At 40.9% G+C, this 20,487-nt stretch overlaps 1 protein-coding gene across 10 annotated transcripts in view; it reads left to right on the top strand.

Annotated features, from left to right (window-relative positions):
• CADPS2 (calcium dependent secretion activator 2) overlaps positions 1–20,487 on the top strand; it is a 547,338-nt gene that overhangs the window by 460,590 nt on the left and 66,261 nt on the right. For all 10 annotated transcript variants that reach the window (XM_083182838.1, XM_083182837.1, XM_083182844.1 and 7 more), the window contains one exon: positions 14,171–14,278. In XM_083182838.1, coding sequence (XP_083038964.1) covers positions 14,171–14,278 — 108 coding nt within the window. The remainder of the gene's footprint in view (positions 1–14,170; positions 14,279–20,487) is intronic.

Here is a 20,487-nt window from a genome sequence, read left to right as displayed (position 1 = left end):
GCACTTTATCGCACTTTTTTGCCCAGAACATGCAGCTCATTAAATATGCGCACAAAATGCGATTTTAAAAAGTGCGATAATGGGCGATTTTGAAAAGTGACTAAAACTCTCATCACAGACACCCATCTTGTCTTCTATTATATATTTGATTAAACCCTGCATTTATTTTGACAAAGGGCACTCCACATGGGTTTAGAGACATTTTAACTGTTAGGGCAGTATTCAATGTGATTAATGGCGATGTGCAGCGAATCCTGTGTAAGATTCGCTGCACATTCACCGCGTTCCAGAGGGCTGGAGCATTCGCTGCCAGCCCTCCCTGTCGCTGTATTCAAGGCTCGCTGCCCATGCCGGCGAATTTTAACCCCTGTGGTGAACACCGCAGGGAGATGGAAGCCTCCCTGCCTGCGCCGGACACTGTTGGGCACAGGCAGCTGAAGCTGCCCCCCGGGAGAGCTGGCAGGGTACTGGGGTAGGGAGCCACTGCACTGCTTCCACTTGGCATATGTAATGAGCGGGAGCAGTGAATATATGAATGAGCGGCTCTCGGCCCCCTGCTGGCTGTTATGTGTAAAAAAAAATATGTAAATATATTTTCATGTGCAGTAAGTACATGAAAAAAAATAGCATGCCCCTTCACAGAAAAGAAAATACAGATTTTTTGACACCAAATAATAAAAAAACGGTACTTATGAGTTATCTGGGCGCCCGATTTTTTGATTGTATGCCTTAAGTTAAGGCATACAATCAGATGCGATGCGATGCGATATCGCATCGCATCGCATGCGACCATCGGATGCGATGACCCGATTTTTCCATAGGAATCAATGTTAAAATGGACTGAGTCCATTTTAACATGGAATTCAATGGGAAAAAGGGGTCCTTTTCATACCCCTACTATCCAAGTGGGCATGGAGTTGGATATAAACCTGTGGCGAGCGTAGCGAGCCACCGAGCCCGAAGCGTGGCGAGCGAAGCGTGCCCCGCGAGGGGACGGTATTCTGTGTCCCCTCGCGGGGCTCGCTACGCTCGCCACGCTTCGGGCTCGCCACAGGTTTATATCCAACTCCATGCCCACTTGGATAGTAGGGGTATGAAAAGGACCCCTTTTTCCCATTGAATTCCATGTTAAAATGGACTCAGTCCATTTTAACATTGATTCCTATGGAAAAATCGGGTCATCGCATCGCATCCGATGGTCGCATGCGATGCGATGCGATGTGCCCGATCCGACCCGATTTAGAAATCGGGCGCCCGGATAACTCATAAGTACCCACTTTATTTTAAAAGATCTCAGTTCACCATAAAGAGATGGCGAATTTTACACGGTGACACACGGCGAAAATACTTAGAAAGCAATTCGCCATCTGATCATTGAATACACTCGGCGAATCACATTGAAAAACCCATTGAAAAACCACAGTGAATTATGGCGACTATCAGAAGGCGAATTGTCCATCATTCACTTTTCGCCGTTGGCAAATAATGCATGTTGAATAGGGTGAATCACTTTTTCAGTAAAAAGATTCACCTTAGAGCCGAAAATAGCACACATTTGCAGTAGAACATGGGGAATCAGCCTCCTTGAATGGTTCTTGCTATACTGGAAACCTCTGAAAAAATCAATGATCTGAGTTACCGTAGCAAGGTTTTGTCTGCGTCAATCTCTTGCAGACTGTATTTCCTGTAAACTACGAAGACATGTGAAGCTAAATACACTGGCAATAGACTGAGGTTACTTTGCATTGCATTATCTCTACTTCAGCAGCTTAAACAGATTGCATTTCAAATACAGGATCAAACTCATTTAGGTGTGATGAGGACGAGTTGCTGTTGCAAAATTGTACAATTACCTGCAATGACATTGCCACTCGCCTCCCTTACTGTCAATCTCAGTTCTTTCAGGCTGTTCAGAGGTAACATTACCACACTTACGCACCTTGCAAGGGAGCTCATAGCTAATCGGATTGACCCCATTGACTCTTATGAGAGATAGGACTGGTTTTAAATATAATAACAGAAAGTTGTCTAAAATAAAATCAAAACTAAATAGCAAGTGACAAATCCTTGCCAGTAATTGAAAAATCATGAATGTATAGGCAAAAAGTCACATGCATTTCATTTAGACATAATTGTGTTGTACAGTAGGATAGACTTTGTATGCGCAATGTAAAGGCGGGTGCACACTGGTATAATAGCGTTCAGCGACAATGTTTATCCTCCAGAGGGCATCCGCTTCAGAACTCAGGGCTTGATTCAGACAAGTACACAAATGCATCTGCAATCCCATGCACTGCTAATGTGTGGGAATATATTGAGACACCCACTGGAGACTTTGCTCATCTCCGAATCTGTATACAGACATACAGCAGTGGTCACAGATCCTTTGATAATCAGCCTGCTGGTTTAAACCTATGATCATGCAGAGTGGCCACAGGAACTGAGATGCACCATGTTTTCTGCATTCAAGATCACTGATATCGTCATGCCCTGAAAATGCCTCCACACCTTGTAACCGCCAACAAACTGTTCCTGACTGTCAATCAATTTGTGACTAAATCCTCAAGGCAAATTACTTAACAAAGTCTTTTGAATGACTTGTCTTCAAAATGACGCATGCACAGTTGGACTATATTTGGTCAAGTGTATAAGTATCGGCATTGCATACATCTCTGATTCGGGTCCTCAATTGCTTTTACCGATGTGTTCAACAGAATCCAATAAAGGGAATGATGACAAACTATACTGATGAATTATAGACTAGTGGCTGGCCAGATGGTCATACTGGGAATAAGCAAATCTATTTTTATGGATGGTGGTTTTCATGTTTTGCCATTTCTTAAATTTTTTTGTTTTGGCAAAATTGTAGGTATTTTATATTTCATACACACCTACAGATTTATCTGTCCCATCTATCCAGTGGGAACAAAAATCTGGAAATGTATGTGAAACAAATCGCCATTAAAAATGTGCTTCCACATGCTGGAAAACAGACAATGGTCAGTTAGAGAAATTAGTTAAATCAATCTGATACCAAATTTATCCAAGCAATTTTTTGTCTGCTTTCCAACATTTGGTAGCAAATTTTGATTGTCACTGACTCCTTTACATTTCCAGGTTTTTGTTTGTTGTCACATAGATTGGACAAATAAATCTGTAGGTGTGTACACAGATTAATTGTCCTAGCTCTTATTTATTGTAGGAGAAATGGGACATTGAACCATTTGCATGAGCAAATGAAGGTCGTGTCTGGTCTCTTCTTACTCCGATGGAAGCATAGTAAACTGTTCTGTACCTTGTGAATGGCAGTGCATTTTGCTGAGAAGTGACTACATAGTTTCTCCTGACCAGTAGTGACTTGTAAGTGACAGAGCATGCACCTGTGGGATTAGATGTAGCAGCTGGAAGCAGGAGCATTTGCAGCACACTGTATAATTAACCAGGAATTTAGTGTTTTTCGAGATGCATGTTCTCCATGCCAGTTTAACTGAAGATTAACTTTTGAGAGAATCAACTGTGGTCTACACCCTTAATAAACCTTGTTCCCCTGTATTCAGTTACTTGTGTAACTTGTGTTAGAATAGTCCATGACATTGTTTGATTTTCTAATGTGATTATATCTTCACGCCTAACTCATTTAAATCTTTTTCTGTGAAAGTATTCTATATAATTTAAGTTTGGAATACATTATTCTTCCACAAAATGTAATAAGACTTGCAGACTGTAAGTATATCACCCAGTTTATAAAAGACAGTTGTGAATAGTAATGTCTCCAGGTAGAAGAATCATTTTTATAATTTTTTTTAATAGTTATTTGTTGTTACCCCTGGTTTTCTTGGATTGCTGCAGCCAGTGGCTGCAACTTCAGAGGCATCTTTATTGACCCAAGCTGTGTCATAAGTAACCTTCAGATGCAACAGCAAATCACAGAAGCTGGCAGAAGGCATCTGTTTATACAAGATGCCTTCTGTTGCATTATAATCTGCGGTACTTGTATACTATCACGGCTCCCACGATGGGCATCGTACAGGGAAAAATTGCATCGCATCGCATGCGATGCCATTTTTCACAAAAATCATGAACGTGTTCAAACCATGTAAAATGCACCCCAAATCCCATTTTTCACACTATACACCCCCACTATCAACGCCAACCCGAAGCGTGGCGAGCGGCGGCGGTACGCGTCCTACGACCTTTTCATACCCCACTATCCACGTCGGTGTGGAGTTGAGAATAGAAAGTGTGGCGAGCGGACGTGGATACCTGTGAAGCCCGCGAGGGGACACGGATACCATGCGATCACATGCGATTTTTTCACAAATGCATTAAAAACCCGGTAAAATCGCATCGCATGCCATTAAATATGGCATGCGATGGGAGCCGTGATAGTATACAAGTACCTAATCTGCCTAAGTTTTCAGTTCAACCCATTAGGCAGTGCTATGTGCCAGTAATACTTACCAGCCATGGTGTTTTGTGTTCAATCATCACATTTAGCCAAACATGCCATGTTATCCTGAACGTCTCCAGTGTCGTTAGATCAGCACTTACATAGAAGTTGCACTGTGAATATGCAGGTCTGGGGCTGCAATGTCCCTTTAAGTCTGGGGTAGTCAACCCTAGTCCTCGAGAGCTACCAACAGTGCATGTTTTGCAGGTCTCCTCACAGAATCACAAGTGAGCTAATTAGCTCCATCTGTGGATCTTTTAAAAATGTGTCAGTGATTAATGAGTGCAGCTGTGCAGCAGCTAGGTTGTATGGAGGGCTAGGGTTGGCTACCACTGCTTTAAGTGCTCCAAATGCAGCAGAGTAATGATTGAGCTGTTACGCCCATTTGAGAGCAATGACAGGAAGTGTTTCCAGCATGTTGGCTCCATTTTCTGGGTATGGTGAAGCCACCGACTGCATCCTTGGACACATCATTTCTGGCCCCTGACTGCCATATTATTGCAGTTTAGAATAGTATAGTGGTGAACTAACTAAATAGTAGTTTGCATGTGCCACTTCTTACACAGTCATACATATACATCAATATGTATATGTGTATACTTACATGAATGCTGTTATCCATGTTCATAGAGGAAGGTTTCTAGAAGTCAGAATCGGAAAATATGATCAACTGCATGACTATCAGACATCTGAATAACTCTCAGATTAGTCTCAGATTTATATGTGAGAGGCAGTCGTGCAGGAGCTGTCTATGCAGGAGTTGCTATCATGCGGCCGGCTTTTGATCCTTCCCGTGCCGCCTGTGATTGGAATGTCTATAGCAAACGCTGGTTCTCTCCCGCCTTTTTGTGATATAATGCCGGCTTTGAGCTGTCAGCGCAGCAAGTTCCTTGTGGGTGCTTTTCTGTTCTATAAATCTCCGGAGTTTGCTGGATAAAGTGAAGTAAGATAAAATATTGTATAATAGGGGTGACCACATCCACCCATCGCCCCAGCCTGTACTGACTCAGGAGGAGTACAGTGCAGGACGGGGGAGAGGGAGGGGGGAGCGCAGTCATCGCGAGCCGGCCACATCATCAATATGGGTGGGCTGGCTGCGCGGCCAGCCACCAGCTGAATCGACGGGTGGAGGGCCTGGTGGGTGCTTAAGATTTTCCGTGGGTGCTCAGCAGTGTTCCCTCTAAGCTGTGCACACGTGCGCGTGCACACAACTTGACGAGCGTGCGCACAGACATTACAACAGAGCGCACAAAGCAGCAGTGGTCCCTTTTTGCAGTTGTGGACTCAATTAATGTGTGTTTCACCCATTAACTACTAATCGTGTGCTGTGTTTTGAATGTTTAAATGTTTAACCCCTTCCCGACATTGCCTTTTATGGTAATTTTTTTTTCTTTTTTCCTCCTTGCGTTCAAATAAGCGTCACTTTTTTAATTTTCCGGCTATATAGACACATGAGGGCTTTTTTTTTGCGGGACAAGTTGTACTTTTTAATGGTACCATTTACTATACCGTATAATATTCTGGGGAATCAGGAAATAATTCAATGTGGGGTAAAAAGAAAAAAAAACGCAATTCCACAATTTTGCGCTGGTTACGGTTTTTTTGGAGTTCATAGTTCGTTTAAAATGATGGGTTATCTTTTTTCTATGGGTCGTTACGATTCCGGTGATACCAAACTTATATAGTTTTCGTTACATTTTACCACTAAAAAAAAAATAGAAAATGTTACGGTTTTTCGAATTTGCGTCGCGTCGCCATGTTCTGCGGCTTATAACTTTTTTATTTTTCCACCTACGGACCTGGGTGAGGGCTCATTTTTTGCGGGCTGAAGTGTACTTTTTAAATAATACCATTATGGGATATGGGCGACTTTCTGATCTCTTTTAGCTATTTTTTTTTGGGTAGGCGATGCGACCAAAAAACGTAGTTTTGGCGTTGGGGATTATTTTCCGTTTACGCCTTTAACCGTGCGGGATAACTAATGTTATATTTTAATAGATCGGACTTTTAGGAACGCGGCGATACCAAATATGTTTATTTTTTTTATTTTTTATTTATTTTTATTTGGGAAATGGGGAAAGGGGGGTGATTTGAACTTTTAATATTTTTTTATTTTTTTTTATTTTTAAACTTTATTTTTTTTTTTTTTTACTACAAGGCCCCCTAGTGTACTTGACCACTAGGGGGCGCGATTGCCTGTACTAGGTTCAGCCATAGAGCTCTATGGCTGAACGTAGTGATTTTATGCACTTCCTATTACATCCTGCCTCAGTCAGGATGTAATAGGTATGCAGACACGGCCAGCACAGGGGTCTACATTAGACCCCTGGCTACCATGGCAACCGATCGGCACCCTCCGATCTCGCTGCGGGGGGCCCCGATCGGCGCCGGAGGGGGGCGCCCCCCCTCCGATCAGCTATTTAAGCACTGCGGTCGCTTTGCCCGCGGTGCTTAAAGGGTTAAACGGCCACGATCGGCGAACTCGCCGCTCGTGGCCGTGAGAGCAGGGACCTGGCTGTAATATACAGCCATTACCTGCTCTCTTTCAAGCCAGCTCACTCCGTGAGCTGGCTTGATTCCCCCGCAACCGACATATGACGTAAATGTACGTCATATGTCGGGAAGGGGTTAATATCATTTTGAAGTAAAGTTAACACAAATGGTGAATGTCATTTTCCAGTTATATATGTGACGCACGAAATTTTTAATTTCCTTTCAAAGTTGCACAGCCAAAATCCTTTGCCGCACACAGCCTTCGTAAAATTAGAGGGAACATTGGTGCTCAGGCCCTGGAGCACCCACGGAATCGGCGCCTATGTTCACCAGGATGCACTATAAGACAAAGGCTTGTGATGCTCTGGGTAATGTTCTGCAGGGAAACATTGAATCATGGTATTCATGTGGATGTTATTTTCATACATACGAACTACCTAAACAGAATATTGCAAATACTGTTTAATAGTATATTTACATACTGGCAGTTTGCTTTTTCCCCAAGCCTGCGCACAAATTGCTGTAAGCATAACATAACCAATGACCACCAATCTTGGTCAGCATTTAGGGGCTGATTTATTTACATTATTTTTTCTAAAATGCAATCCGGTGAAATTTAGTAAAATTTAAAAATTAACAAAAAAACTGCGGAAAATTCAATGAGGACTGTGCTGATAATGCTAGTCTCAGCCGCATGCTTCAAAAAATACCTCTGCTACAGAGATCCATCACAATGACATCTTTCTTTCAAGCTATGTCCCTAAAAGGAAAAGGTGCTACCTACAGTAGGTAGTGTAAGGAGGCGCTGCCAGGAGTGATTTGTCAACAGCAGCCACTTAGAGGTGGGATGATCAGTCCCACACTAAAAGCAGAACAAATACAAAGCTGAGATCCACCCCTCACTTTCAGGCCCAAAGGTGAGCATCCACATCACTATCTGCCATTGCCCAGGGACCAGACTGTCGCTCCCCGGTGTGAGTCTGACATCATCTTATCATGTGTGCTGGACATAGACATAAACATGCTGTGATAATAATGAGGGAATTGGAAAAAGGGGATGGGAAAGAAAATTAAGTTTGATATACTGTATGGGTTTCGATAAATATTACTGAAAAAATATATAGTAAATGAAAAGCTTGTAATATAATACATTTATGTTATGTCGGCATGACTACACACCCACTTGAACATAGATTTCTTGAACATTGGAGAAACATTGTAAATAAAGTACCGACACATATTGTGCCGAGACTTTTTGCCACTGTTCACAATGGTGATCCTGGAACTCTATGCCCAACTGGGATACATTTTACTCCTGGTATTTATCCCAGTTACAAAAAGAAGTGGGGACTGGTTCAATTTTTATATGTAAACAAGAGGTACATTGTATGTACCGGGTGGATTCTCTTTTTTCTAAGTGTCTAAATGAAGCTGTAGAGCTGAATAACGTCATATAATTTATCCATCTAAAATTATATCACTTACTGTTTACTCTACTGATCTCTCTCTCTCCTTGTGTAATTGTATTTATTTTTGTATATATTATATGATATACCTGTTAAATAGACTGTGAGATCTTTCATTATATCACATTTTTTTCTCCATAGACTTACAAAGGACCCATTGTCACGCCATATGTATAGGAAAAATGTGTCAGCTGTAATTTGATAGATATTATTTTTATATATGTATGTCTATATTAATATGGTTCTAGTAGAAATTCAGTTGTTTGTCTTCAAATTATACTCTACTAATCCCAGTATCAGATACATCTCTAATCACCCATCCCCCATTTATTATATTACAAGCTCTTCATTTACTATATATATTTTCAACAATATTTATTGAAACCAATACATTATATCAAACTATTTCCGATTCCCCTTATCGCATCATGTTTATGTGTATAACTGTATTATCCCCAGTTGCGGTCACGCGTGTGCCGTAAGATGATGTCAGACGCACGCTGGGGAGCGACAGACTGGTACCCTGGGCAACGGCAGATAGTGATGCTGATTCTCCCGTTTGGGTCTGAAAGTGAGGCATGGACCACCGCCAGCCGTACGCCTTAGTGCATGACTTTAAGGAGGAGACCATATGCCGCTCATGCGCTCACGTGACTTTCACTTGATCGGGTCTGTACCTACACCGATTGGCTGCCAGCTTATAACCATGGCACTCTATACTCCTGTATATGGAACTCACTGACTTAGTAGCCTGCCCTCTTCAATTTGATTGATTCCCAAATGGTTAGATTTCTTTTAATTTAAAAATATGTTCTTTCCCAACCTGAATTTTAAAATTAATTTTGTGAACTGTTAATATGGTTCTCCTGCCTTCTGTAGATTCATTTTTGTACACATGTATTTGTAAATTGAATGGTCACGGTGCACAGGTGCTGATACTTTTGTATTTGCATACTGGTATATAAACTCCACTGTGGACAGTCCTACTGACACCTTTGATAAAGCTGTACCTTTAGGCAGTGAAACACATCAGAACCATTGGACCAGACCCCACTTTTACAACTATTGACTGCAATCTACCTAAACCAGCTAGCTACTCATTCATCACTCGACTATCATTTACCATCCATCCTAATCAGTCCATTTTCCATATAGTCTGAATTGGACTATAACAACACCTTGCCTACCCTTGGAATACAATTGTGCCCACCCAGGCAACTAACCGAACAAACTGAGGACTACTGCAATGCTTTTTGACTGGATCTTAAATCTCTAGCAGTGCTGGGTAACTATTAACCCATTGTAGGCATAAATTATATAAACCTCACTTTGTTTTTTTTTTGTTTTTTTTTACTTTCATCCCATTATAATGGTGGCATAATAGGAACAGGACATTGATTGCAACCCCTTTGAATTGTATGGTCTGAGTCCACTTTATTTTACAATTTTTTTATGTTTATGATTACTTTATGATAATTTGACACACTCTGTAATTGATTCTTTTCATTATCTTAGCGCCACTTTTCTGTTTGTATAAGCTCTGTCCAATGTAATCAATTATCGCATTTCGAATTGGACTGATTCGAATTGGGGTGGTGATAAATCAGCCTCTTAATCAGAAATTATCAGCTTTCATTCACGCCTATCATAAACCATGGCTAGTTTATTAACCTAAATTACTATTGTGTATGGTCTTTGCCTAATCACAATAACTCCACCCCATGAGATACAATTTAATTCCATTTCGGATTTGTTTGCCAATCATTTCCAGTGTAGTGTCTATAATTTTTCGAGATGCAATAGAGAAATGATAGACCAAATCTGATCAATGGCAAACATACTATTTCCACAGCCAGTAGGCAGAGGAGCCAGCTTACATACTGTATGTATGAGAAGAAGGAATACTTATGTTTACATTATTAGTATCCGTACTGGCGAAACGTCCATTTCCATTTAACAATCTGTAGAGAATATTTATTATCACAGAGACTGCAAGTCAATCACCCAAATGCAGATTTGTGCACAGGTTCTCAAATTCGGTCTTCAGGACCTCACCCAGTGCATGTTTCACAGGTCACCCAACAGGTGCACCTCTGCTGAAAATTTCTGACATTTTATATTTAATACTGAGTTGTCTACTTAGACAACTTAGCAATTAGAACACAATTCAATTTACCCGTCTAGTTTTTGTGGTTTTTTTTCATGTTTTACCTCATATTTAAGTTTTGCATGTTTTACATACTTGCTCGCTTTTTGGACTAACTTTTTCTTAATGCATGATACTAGACAACATAGAAAAAATTAAGCTCTAATAAACATATATGCATATTTACCATAAAACTGACCTTTGTAAGCCTAAAAATTGTTGGAAAGTTGGGTAATTGTAACTGACAAATCCCACCAGCTGTTGCTATGACTTTATTGTGCACTGTATTTTAAGTATTATATTCTAACAGCAGTCTTTTTGTAAGTATGTTTGCATGATATAATTTTACCATATGTTGCTATTTTTGGGAAGCAAATTGTTTCGGTTTATGACACTAATTAATATTTAATTTAAATGCAGCCTCCTTGATATTTTTACACAAAATAAAAGCAATAATTTAAGATAGGAGTTATACTTGTAAACTAGTGTATTTTTAAAGTAGTAAATAGTATAACAGATGCTACTTTTCTCACCTTAGACTTTAGAAATATATAAATGATTTAAATAATAAGATCTGAAAAATATAATTTGAAATTAAAAGTTTTAGTGATCCCTTCTGTAGAATGGTGTATGTATTAAAAGTAAATTAAAGAAGTTTTCTCTTTTGTACACTCCTGGGCTGATTCGCAGACCTATCAAAAAGCAAACTCCATCCATCAATTATTTAAAAATGGCACATGTCCTTCACCTTAAGGTAGGCTATGTTTATGGCCGGTTCTCTGCATTTGTGAAATTGCCATTTCCGGATGTCAACTAAGCATCTGTCTTGCAGACTCATGCAGGAGATGCGTTTTGTAGTTGTGTCATGGGCTTGCTGATTTATGTGTGTGGTGAAGAGAGGTCAGGCAGATCTTTTGCACCAAATGTGGATGCAGGAAAAACTGTTTATGGTACAGCCATACTTATAAAGCAATGCAGAGTGCTACAATAGCATTAGGTACTAAAACTGGCTGCCATGGCCTTCAAGACTGTGGCTGCAGTTAAGCGTCTAATGAAACTACACCCAGTTAAAGGAGAGCACAGTCAGCATCACGGAAAGGGGCTAGCAGACCACTGGTGCTGGAAACAAGGATACTGCTAGCAATGAAACATGATGAAGGAGGGCCCTGCCTGTGAGAGCGTATATGCTAAGAAGAGGGGTGAACAGCTAGAAGGTGATTTTTCTCCAAGTAAGATAAGACTTGTAAGGTATACATTGTAAATAAGTTAGAGTGTGTCTCATTTGTTATCTACATCTGTTGGAAATGCTCAACCTTGGATAAGGACAACCTCAAATGCATCAAACCATATGTCCTAGTAAGCATTAAAAATGTTATCTTGAAATAAAAATTATATACACACACACTGATTGACATCCTGAGGGTCACAATCTGACTACAGGGACTACAGCAGGGGTGGGCAAAAGGTGGCCTTCTGGCCACATGCGGCCCGCGAATAGCTCCCGACTGGCCCGCTGCTCAGCGCTACTGTATGTGTGTCTGATGGCAGCTGTGTATGCGCGTGGCGTAGTCCTATGTAGTGGATGCTCAGCCCGTGTGTATTAGGTGCCAGGCATGGCCTGGCACATGCGCGAAAGGCCACAGAACTACGCCGCGTGCACACACAGCCGTCATCGGACACACATACAGTAGCGTCGAGCCCCCCGCATGTCACTACAGCTGAAGTGCTGCTGCCGAGAATGGATTAATCACCATGACTGCATGGGCGTGCAATCAGCCCCATTTTTCAAGGCTGATGCGCAGGTGTTTGGAATATATAGAGAGGGGCAGGTTTTTGGCATTACTAATGGGGGCAGGTGTGTGGAAATGGGAGGGGCATGCGTGGTATTACTAATGGGGGCAGGTGTGTGGAATTACTAAGGGGGCGCTGGTGTGTTGAACTACTAATGTAAGGGGCAAGTATAAAGGGCCTACTATTGTATTGCATGATGTGTAAAAGGGGTATATGGTGTGCTACAATACATTAATAGACACACACCCCCTTTTGAGTGACCACACCCCCTTTTTCTGGAGTGCAGCCCTTGAATATCTGCTGGAAGTATTAAGTGGCTGAAATAACTGCCCACCCCTGGACTACAGGTTGGCTGGGGAGCCACATTGCCTAAGCTTTTGTTAAATAGGTAATATGTAAAAATATAATCGATTTCACAAATGCATTACCCAAACAGTAATATACATTCGCTATAGCCTACATACTTTAGAAACAAATAAATTAATAACCTCAGCTAATTACTGTAAATAAAAAAAAAAAAAAAAGTATCTTACAAGACTGAAGGGTTTTGTTTTCATTTAAATTATTGTGTATTCCTATCATCTCTGCTATCCTTCAAAGCAGTGTTGTCACTGTTGCCGTTAGTCAGTTGATTGCACCTTATTGTACATGGCAACATTGGCACTTACAGACTATAAACACTTGCTGTTCAGTATTCCGAGAATGGGGGGGAATACAGCAGTATGCAACTTTACAGTTCTTTACATTTCATTAATTCTGTACTTGACCTTCAGTTTTTTATTGCTTTATGAAAAGCTGTTTATATATAAAAAAAAAAAACCTAAGCATTATTTGAAATTTATATACAGTATTATGTATATAATGTATATTATGTATATTTTTTCAGATTGCATATTGTATTTTGGCATGGTATATAATAAAAATAAATATGTAAAGCCAATGTTATCTGTAAAGTAGTCCATGTGAAATTCGGATTGAAGTTGAAGTGCATTCCAGAGAGAAAAGGCAAGAATATGTTTGGTCTGATATGATTAGATTCTAGTATTCAAGATGGAAAGATGACCCATGGTGTTTAGGAGAGTTTTAGTAGCATTTCATTTTATTCATATTAACTAATCGTACTGTATTTGCAAACTGTAAATGTAGAAAATGCTTCATCCGTACTTGAATGGCGAAATTTCCAAATACAATGAATGAGCAGCAATGATTATCTGATCCACTGGATTTTTTTTGCGTAATTCAGGGTAGAAATAGATCCAAGTTTTGATCTTATCAAAATAATAGGGTTCAAAGAGAAGTGCATAGGCTGGGTATCAGGGCTGATACTTCTGAACACTGGTTCAATACGTTGCAACAGGTGCTAATTAAGATAACTGTTGTGCCAAACCTATAATCAGAATTGTATAGTTTAATATTTGTTATTTGTATCACTTTAATATAAAATGCATTGTGCTACGCATACTTTTTGTACTAGATTGCATCTCATTGCATTGCGTTCATATCGCACCTTTAGACACTAAGGTGGGTATTTAATCGCTGGCAACCATCTCCCCATGGGGGAGATGGCAGCTGGGCCCTATTCAATGCTGTCTTCCCCGACATTGTGCAGGGTCTCTCGGCAGATCTAGCCCGACTTCACTAGCTGTAGGGCTTGTTTTGCCGAGAACGGCACGGTCACGCCCCCTTCTCGCTCCCCAGAAGGCAGGACATTGAATCCCGCCTGCATGTTCTCTGTTGAGCTTTTTTTTAACTGTCCAAATTATATTTCGCAAATATACACCCTTATGTTACATGATTCAAATAAAAAATTATTGTTCCTTCCAGAAACCCGGACTGGACCTGGCAGATACCTACATTACATTTGTCCGACAAAATCAGGATGTTTTACGAGATAAAGTGAATGAGGAAATATACATAGAAAAGTTGTTTGATGTAAGTAAATCTTGCCATTAAATGTCCTACAGTTTACTATATATTTCCAAACTGCTTAAAGACCAAGCTGTTGCAAATGCATCTTGTAAATTATAACAGTTGTATATGTAAAAATTCTCAAGGTGGAAATTGTATTTTCTTCCTATTTTCTAGGATAGTTTGCAAATAAGAAGGCATACAATTTGTATATTTATTGTATGCATTCTATTTGATATTCTTTGATAAAAATGCAGCATTTAATGGGTGTTTTTTTTAGAGGCAACACACAATACAAGAATATAATCTAGCTTTTATGGAATGTTGCTTCCAGCTCAAAATTGGTCAACAACATTTAAACAAATCTCTACCACACAGTTTCTTGGAACAAGCAACTGTGGTCAATAGGTTGACAATGATATTGACAACCGTGTTACTGTCAGCAGCTGTATGCAACTTAAAGCATTTAAGGCTGTAGCCGGTATAATGGCAAACATTTTGCTTTAACACCATGTTTCAAGTTATACTACAAACACTTAACATGTTTTAAATTACATTTAAACCCTGTCAACATGGTGCTGCCGGCATTGTCGACACTGGGCAGTATTCAATGAGGCCAATTCGCCATGTTTCGAATTTGTGCTATTTTCGCGTTGGAAGGTGATTTTTTATGTCAGAAAGTGAATCACCCTATTCAACGTGCACTTTTCGTCATCTGCGAACAGTGAATGACGGACAATTCGCCATTTGATACACTCCGCAATTCGCTGTGGTTTTTCAATATGATTCACAGTGAGTTTATTCAATGAGAAGATGGCGAATTGCTTTCTAAGTGATTTTCGCCATCTGTCACCGTGTAGCAATCGCCATCTTTTCATGGTTTAGTGCAGGGGTGTCCAACCCACGGCTCTTGAGCCGCATGTGGCTCTCCCCCTTGCTAAGTGCTGCTCCTGCTGCCCTCCGTCCCCGTCCCCCCACTGCCGGTTCCCTGGCCCGAATCCATCTCCTTGTGGGGAGGAGAGCATGCATTGCGTATCTCTCCTACCCCTTAGTGTGCATCATTGTGACTGGGCCGTCCGCCAATCAGAGCTCGCAGGCCGGCAGCCAATCAGGAGCCGGCCCACGAGCTTTGATTCGTGGATGGACCAGTCACAGGGAAGTGAGGGGGGGAGGAGATGTGCGCTGTGCTATGCTCTCCTCCCCTCCATGACATGCAGGAGTCGGAGTGCAGGGGGACGCCCGGCCAGACAGTCCTCTCCCCGCCCGGCAGCAGCAACAACAACGGTGAGTGCTGCTGCTGGGAAATTATCACGGGGGGCAATAACTAGCACTGTGGGGGGGCATATGTGGCATTGTGGTAACATATCTGGCCCTGGGCACATAACTAGCACTGTGGGGGCATATGTGTGGCATTGTGGGGACATACCTGGCACTGGGCACATAACTAGCACTGTGGGGGCATATGTGTGGCATTGTGGGGGTATATATGGCACTGGGCGCATAACTAGCACTGTGGGGGCATATGTGTGGCACCGTGGGGCATATATGTGTGGCACTGGGGGCATATCTGGCACCGCGGGGCATATATGTGTGGCACTGGGGGCATATCTGGCACCGTGGGGCATATATGTGTGGCACTGGGGGCATATCTGGCACTGGGGGCATAAAGTTTTGTCATGTAGCCACTCCCCCTTGTGTCATATGACCACTCCCTTTACCACGCCCCCGACCACACCCTTTTTGCTGCTCGGCGCGCGCATGATGTCTGCTCTTTGACTTGATTGCCGATATTTTTCGGCTCTTTACCTCGGACCAGTTGGCCACCCCTGGTTTAGTGGAATGTGAACTTTTTAAATTAAGGGTTTTTTTTTAAATAAATTGGTGTAAAAAAAAATCAGGAATGTTATTATCTGAAGGGGCATGCTATTTTTATTCATGTGCTTACAGCACATGAATATATATTTAATTTAAAAATAATTTTTATTTTTTTTACACATAACAGCCAGCAGGGGGCCGGGAGCCGAGAGCCGCTCATTACATATTCATATATTCACTGCTCCCGATCATTACATATGCACGATCGGGAGCAGTGCTAGCGGCTCCTACCTGGTCCCCTGCTAGCTCTCCCAGGGGGGCAGCTTGTGCTGCCTGGGTCCTGGGGAGCCCTCCTATCCCCCACATACATTCTGGGGCAGGCAGGGAGACTTCCATCTCCCTGCCTGCCGCCGTCCCCCGTCTCCCTGCGGCTTCTGCCGCAGGGGTTAAGATTTGCCGTCAGGGACAGCGAGCTCCTGCGGCATTGAATACTGTGTCAGCGAGGGCTGGCAGCGAAGGCTTCAGCCCTCCGGAACACGGCGACAGTGCAGATGTCACTGCACATGTCGATTATAGTCAATGAATACTGCCAATAGACTATCTATTGTGGGCATTTCCATTATACTTGTATCTTAACTCTTTGAGTGCCAAGTAATATTTTCAGAACAGGTGTGACATTTGGCAAACATTTTTATTCATCATAATGGCCTGTAATGTTTACCTTACAGTATATAGGAAATATATACTATATTAACAAAACATTTCTTATTGGATTTTATATACCAAATGTGAGAGATGGTGTTTTTAGCGGATATTTTGCATATCTCAGAGAGATGTTGGTACTTAAAGGGTTAAACTATTGGTTTATAATTTCCTGAATTCTGGAATGTGTATGTACAATATAACCTAGGACCATGCCCTCATTGTTTGTTCTATATGTAGAACATGTATATGATTTTATCAGCTCACCAATGTGTAATCATGACATTACCTGGCACCATTTAATTGTAGTTTAGAGGTGCTTATGAATATATTAATGTCACTTGTGTACTAATAGCTGCTACTACCAGAAATGCCAGGGACATACTGTGATTTGTACTGTGCCAGAAAATAGTTTTCCCATAGCTGTGTCACATGCTGATACTGGGAGCAATGTAGCCATGATGACACCAACAGGTATGTGTGCACTGCTTAGTAGGAAATGTGATGATTGTAAGAGAGATCCTCACTATCCACTGCATTATAAATGGTGCATGTTTGTAATGAGAAGAAAACATTTAATGTGTTGTGTATATTTATGTTAGGCATTGCATGGTCTAGTATGCTGATAACTTATGGCTATAATGAGTTACAGCTTGCAGGAAATAATGTGCTGGGTAAATACCCATATATACCTGTCTAGTTTCCGCAAAAAAACCATCGAGGTGATGTTGCTGGCTAATTTTGGGGGCCAGGACCAGGCTCTCCTATCAGTAGCATCATTTAGCCCCATCCCTTACATGCGCAGCTGTGATTATATCCCCATCCTGTCGGCTTCATTAGGAAGTGGGCAGGATGCCGGAGATCGGCCTTCTCTTGCGGGGGACTACCCAAAACATCAGGAGTCTCCAGCATCTTCTGGGAGAGTAGCCAAGTATGATATAGTATAATGGCTGCAATGTAATGGGACAAGTTTGATTGGTTCTTCAGAGTGTAGTGTGCAGTTATTCATTTACAGTGGGCGTACCTAATTGTGCTGTAATTTAAGGTTACCTTTAATATTTGTAAAATGTTAGAGATGATTAGAATTCTGATCTAGAAGTCTCAGTTTTTATTTTAAATGATGTTCTACCAATTCAGCATGTCCTGTATGTAATGCTTCCAAACAGAATAAAAGGAAGCATAACACAGAATAAAAAGGAAGCATAACACAGAACAGTAAAAACAGGATACAATATGTGATCACAGGTAATATATCCGCTCACTGTGCCTATAAACATTTTCCCTCACTGCACAAATGTTAATTCTCTGTTGTATCAAATGTTAAACTATTAGTATTTATTAGAAAGCTAATCTCCCATCATTCCCAGGAAATGCATGAAGTTATAGAGCATTTTAGAGATTTTTTTAAGAATCTCACAACTCAAGGTTTTCTGCTGATTTTTGGTATTAAATGCAAGTTTAAGAAGAAAAATTTAGCAACTACAGTCCAAAGCCCTCATTTCAGTTGGATTGCATAAGCGATTCTTGATAATCCGGAAACTGCACATGTTCAGGATCCGTTCTGTGATCTCATCGCTGTATTGGGAATGCCTCTGCCTCATTGACAGGCAGCACACTACTGCTCACCCTGATTTATGCACTACTCTACCCTACCCCTAACCCTGCACTATGCAATATACTACCTCCCAAAAGAATAAATGTAAGCATTTAATTGTTATTGAATACCACAGTCATTTAGACGTCCATTCTAAGGGTCCATAGATTACTTGAATATGTCCCTAAGAGTTAAATGTGTAAGACCAGCATGATTTCCGGTTATCTTTTTCTCAATACATTTACAAGTGCGTTGTGAAGTAGTGGGTGGCTTATGATTATGATAAACATATGATTGTGTGTTTGCAAATATGTGTCAGTAAGACGTTTGCAGTTTCTTTACAAATAGAAAAGGATTTATTTATTTTTTTGTCTTTGTTATTTTCATTTTTCATCTTTATCTGGCAGCAGTATGATGGAGAATTGTTTTTGAGTTTTCATTTAAACTGTTCAAATTTAAACAAATATTACAAAGTAGATGGGAATCAAAAAGTGTATTTTTTAATAGCAGGGAATATTATTTTACTGAAAAAGATGTGTAGTCCATACATATAATCAACAATGATGTTCACATGTTACGTGGTATTATAGGTTGCTCTAGTGCAGGCATTCCCAACCATGGTCCTCAAGGCACACCAACAGTGCAGGTTTTAGTGATATCCAGGCTTAAGCACAGGTGACTTACTTAGTACCTGATTAAACCATCTGTGCTGAAGCCTGGATAACACTAAAACCTGCACTCTTGGTGTGCCTTGAGGACCGTGGTTGGGAATGCCTGCTCTAGTGACTAGTAGTACCAGTGAACTAAACGGGTGCCAAGAAAACCACACCATCACCAGCACTGTGAAAACCTAGAACAATGTGTGCTTCAACATTTTAATTTTATTTTTCCAGAATTCTGTCCTTATTTATGCAATATTTATAATGTCTAGTATACTATACATTTCTTTTTTTGTTTAGGTCTCCAAACTAGTTCAAAAATCTACATTTGAAGCTTTCCTAATATTTATATTTAATTTTATACAACATGGTTATTAAAGCATGATGGATGCTATTCTCTTGCTGCTTTGTCCCCCAATATAGCAATGATGAGAAAATATTGTAATGCTGCAGGAGGTGTCTGAGTACAAAAGATGCCAACATCTGTGATCCAAGGGCTGTGTCTAAAGATGCAGCATTGGAGTCGCAACCATCGGTTGCAATGGTCACTGCCTTTGACTATCAGGGTGAGCCAGGAAGTCTGTGTTTAAATGTGCAAACTCTGTACATGGGCATATTTAGAACCCATGGTCAGACACTGCTCTTTTTTAAGAACAGGCCCCATTATTGCCCCCTAAATGCTGCTGCGTGTCAGTTATACAGTGGCTAAGTGGAGACAGCAAGAGATCTTGCAAAAGGAAAGCTCACATGAGCAGATCCAGCATAGAAATACTCACAAAAACAGCATGTAGCCAGCCCTGTGGCAAATAGCTCAATAGCCATGGGGCCAGCTACATGCTTCTACATTCACCATGCTGGGGTGTCTGTTTACGCTAAGTCATCTGTACCTTTGTTTTAACCAATATGCTACCATGTGTTGTCTTTTTTAATTAATTTAAGATTAATTTTTGTAAGCTTTAAATTGGTTGGGTGCAGATCATTCTCCCTTATTGGAAGATAATATATATATGTATATATATATATATATATATATATATATATATATATATATATGCAAAAAGAGGGAGAAGCGCACAATGAGCAAGGTACAACACAGTTCCTTTACTGATAATATATGCTCACATACATGTGGGTTAGGATATAACAGCTTGCCAAGCTAGTGATGTGATGTAGGAACGGACGAGTTCACAGGACACGGTCACAGGAGGTACTCGGTCTCGGACAGCCTCTCACGCTGAAATAACGCCGGTCTCCACGCTCCGTCTCGACAGGGGGTGACGAAGACCTCTGTCGAAACGCGTTGGGCGTGGCCTATACGGTGGACGCAATTACGTCATTCTGTGTGATTGTCTGGAGACGGAGCGTGGAGACCGGCGTTATTTCAGCGTGAAATGCAAGTTCAAAATAAAAATAAATTTTCTTCAAAAGAACTACTGTGAAAGATTTTTTGATTTTATTACTTA

The sequence above is a fragment of the Crinia signifera genome, chromosome 4, assembly GCF_055691185.1.
Source record: "Crinia signifera chromosome 4, ASM5569118v1, whole genome shotgun sequence".
NCBI classification, from domain to species: domain Eukaryota; kingdom Metazoa; phylum Chordata; class Amphibia; order Anura; family Myobatrachidae; genus Crinia; species Crinia signifera.
The sequence above is the reverse complement of the archived record's forward strand: the minus strand, read 5'-3'. Positions and strand labels throughout refer to the sequence as shown.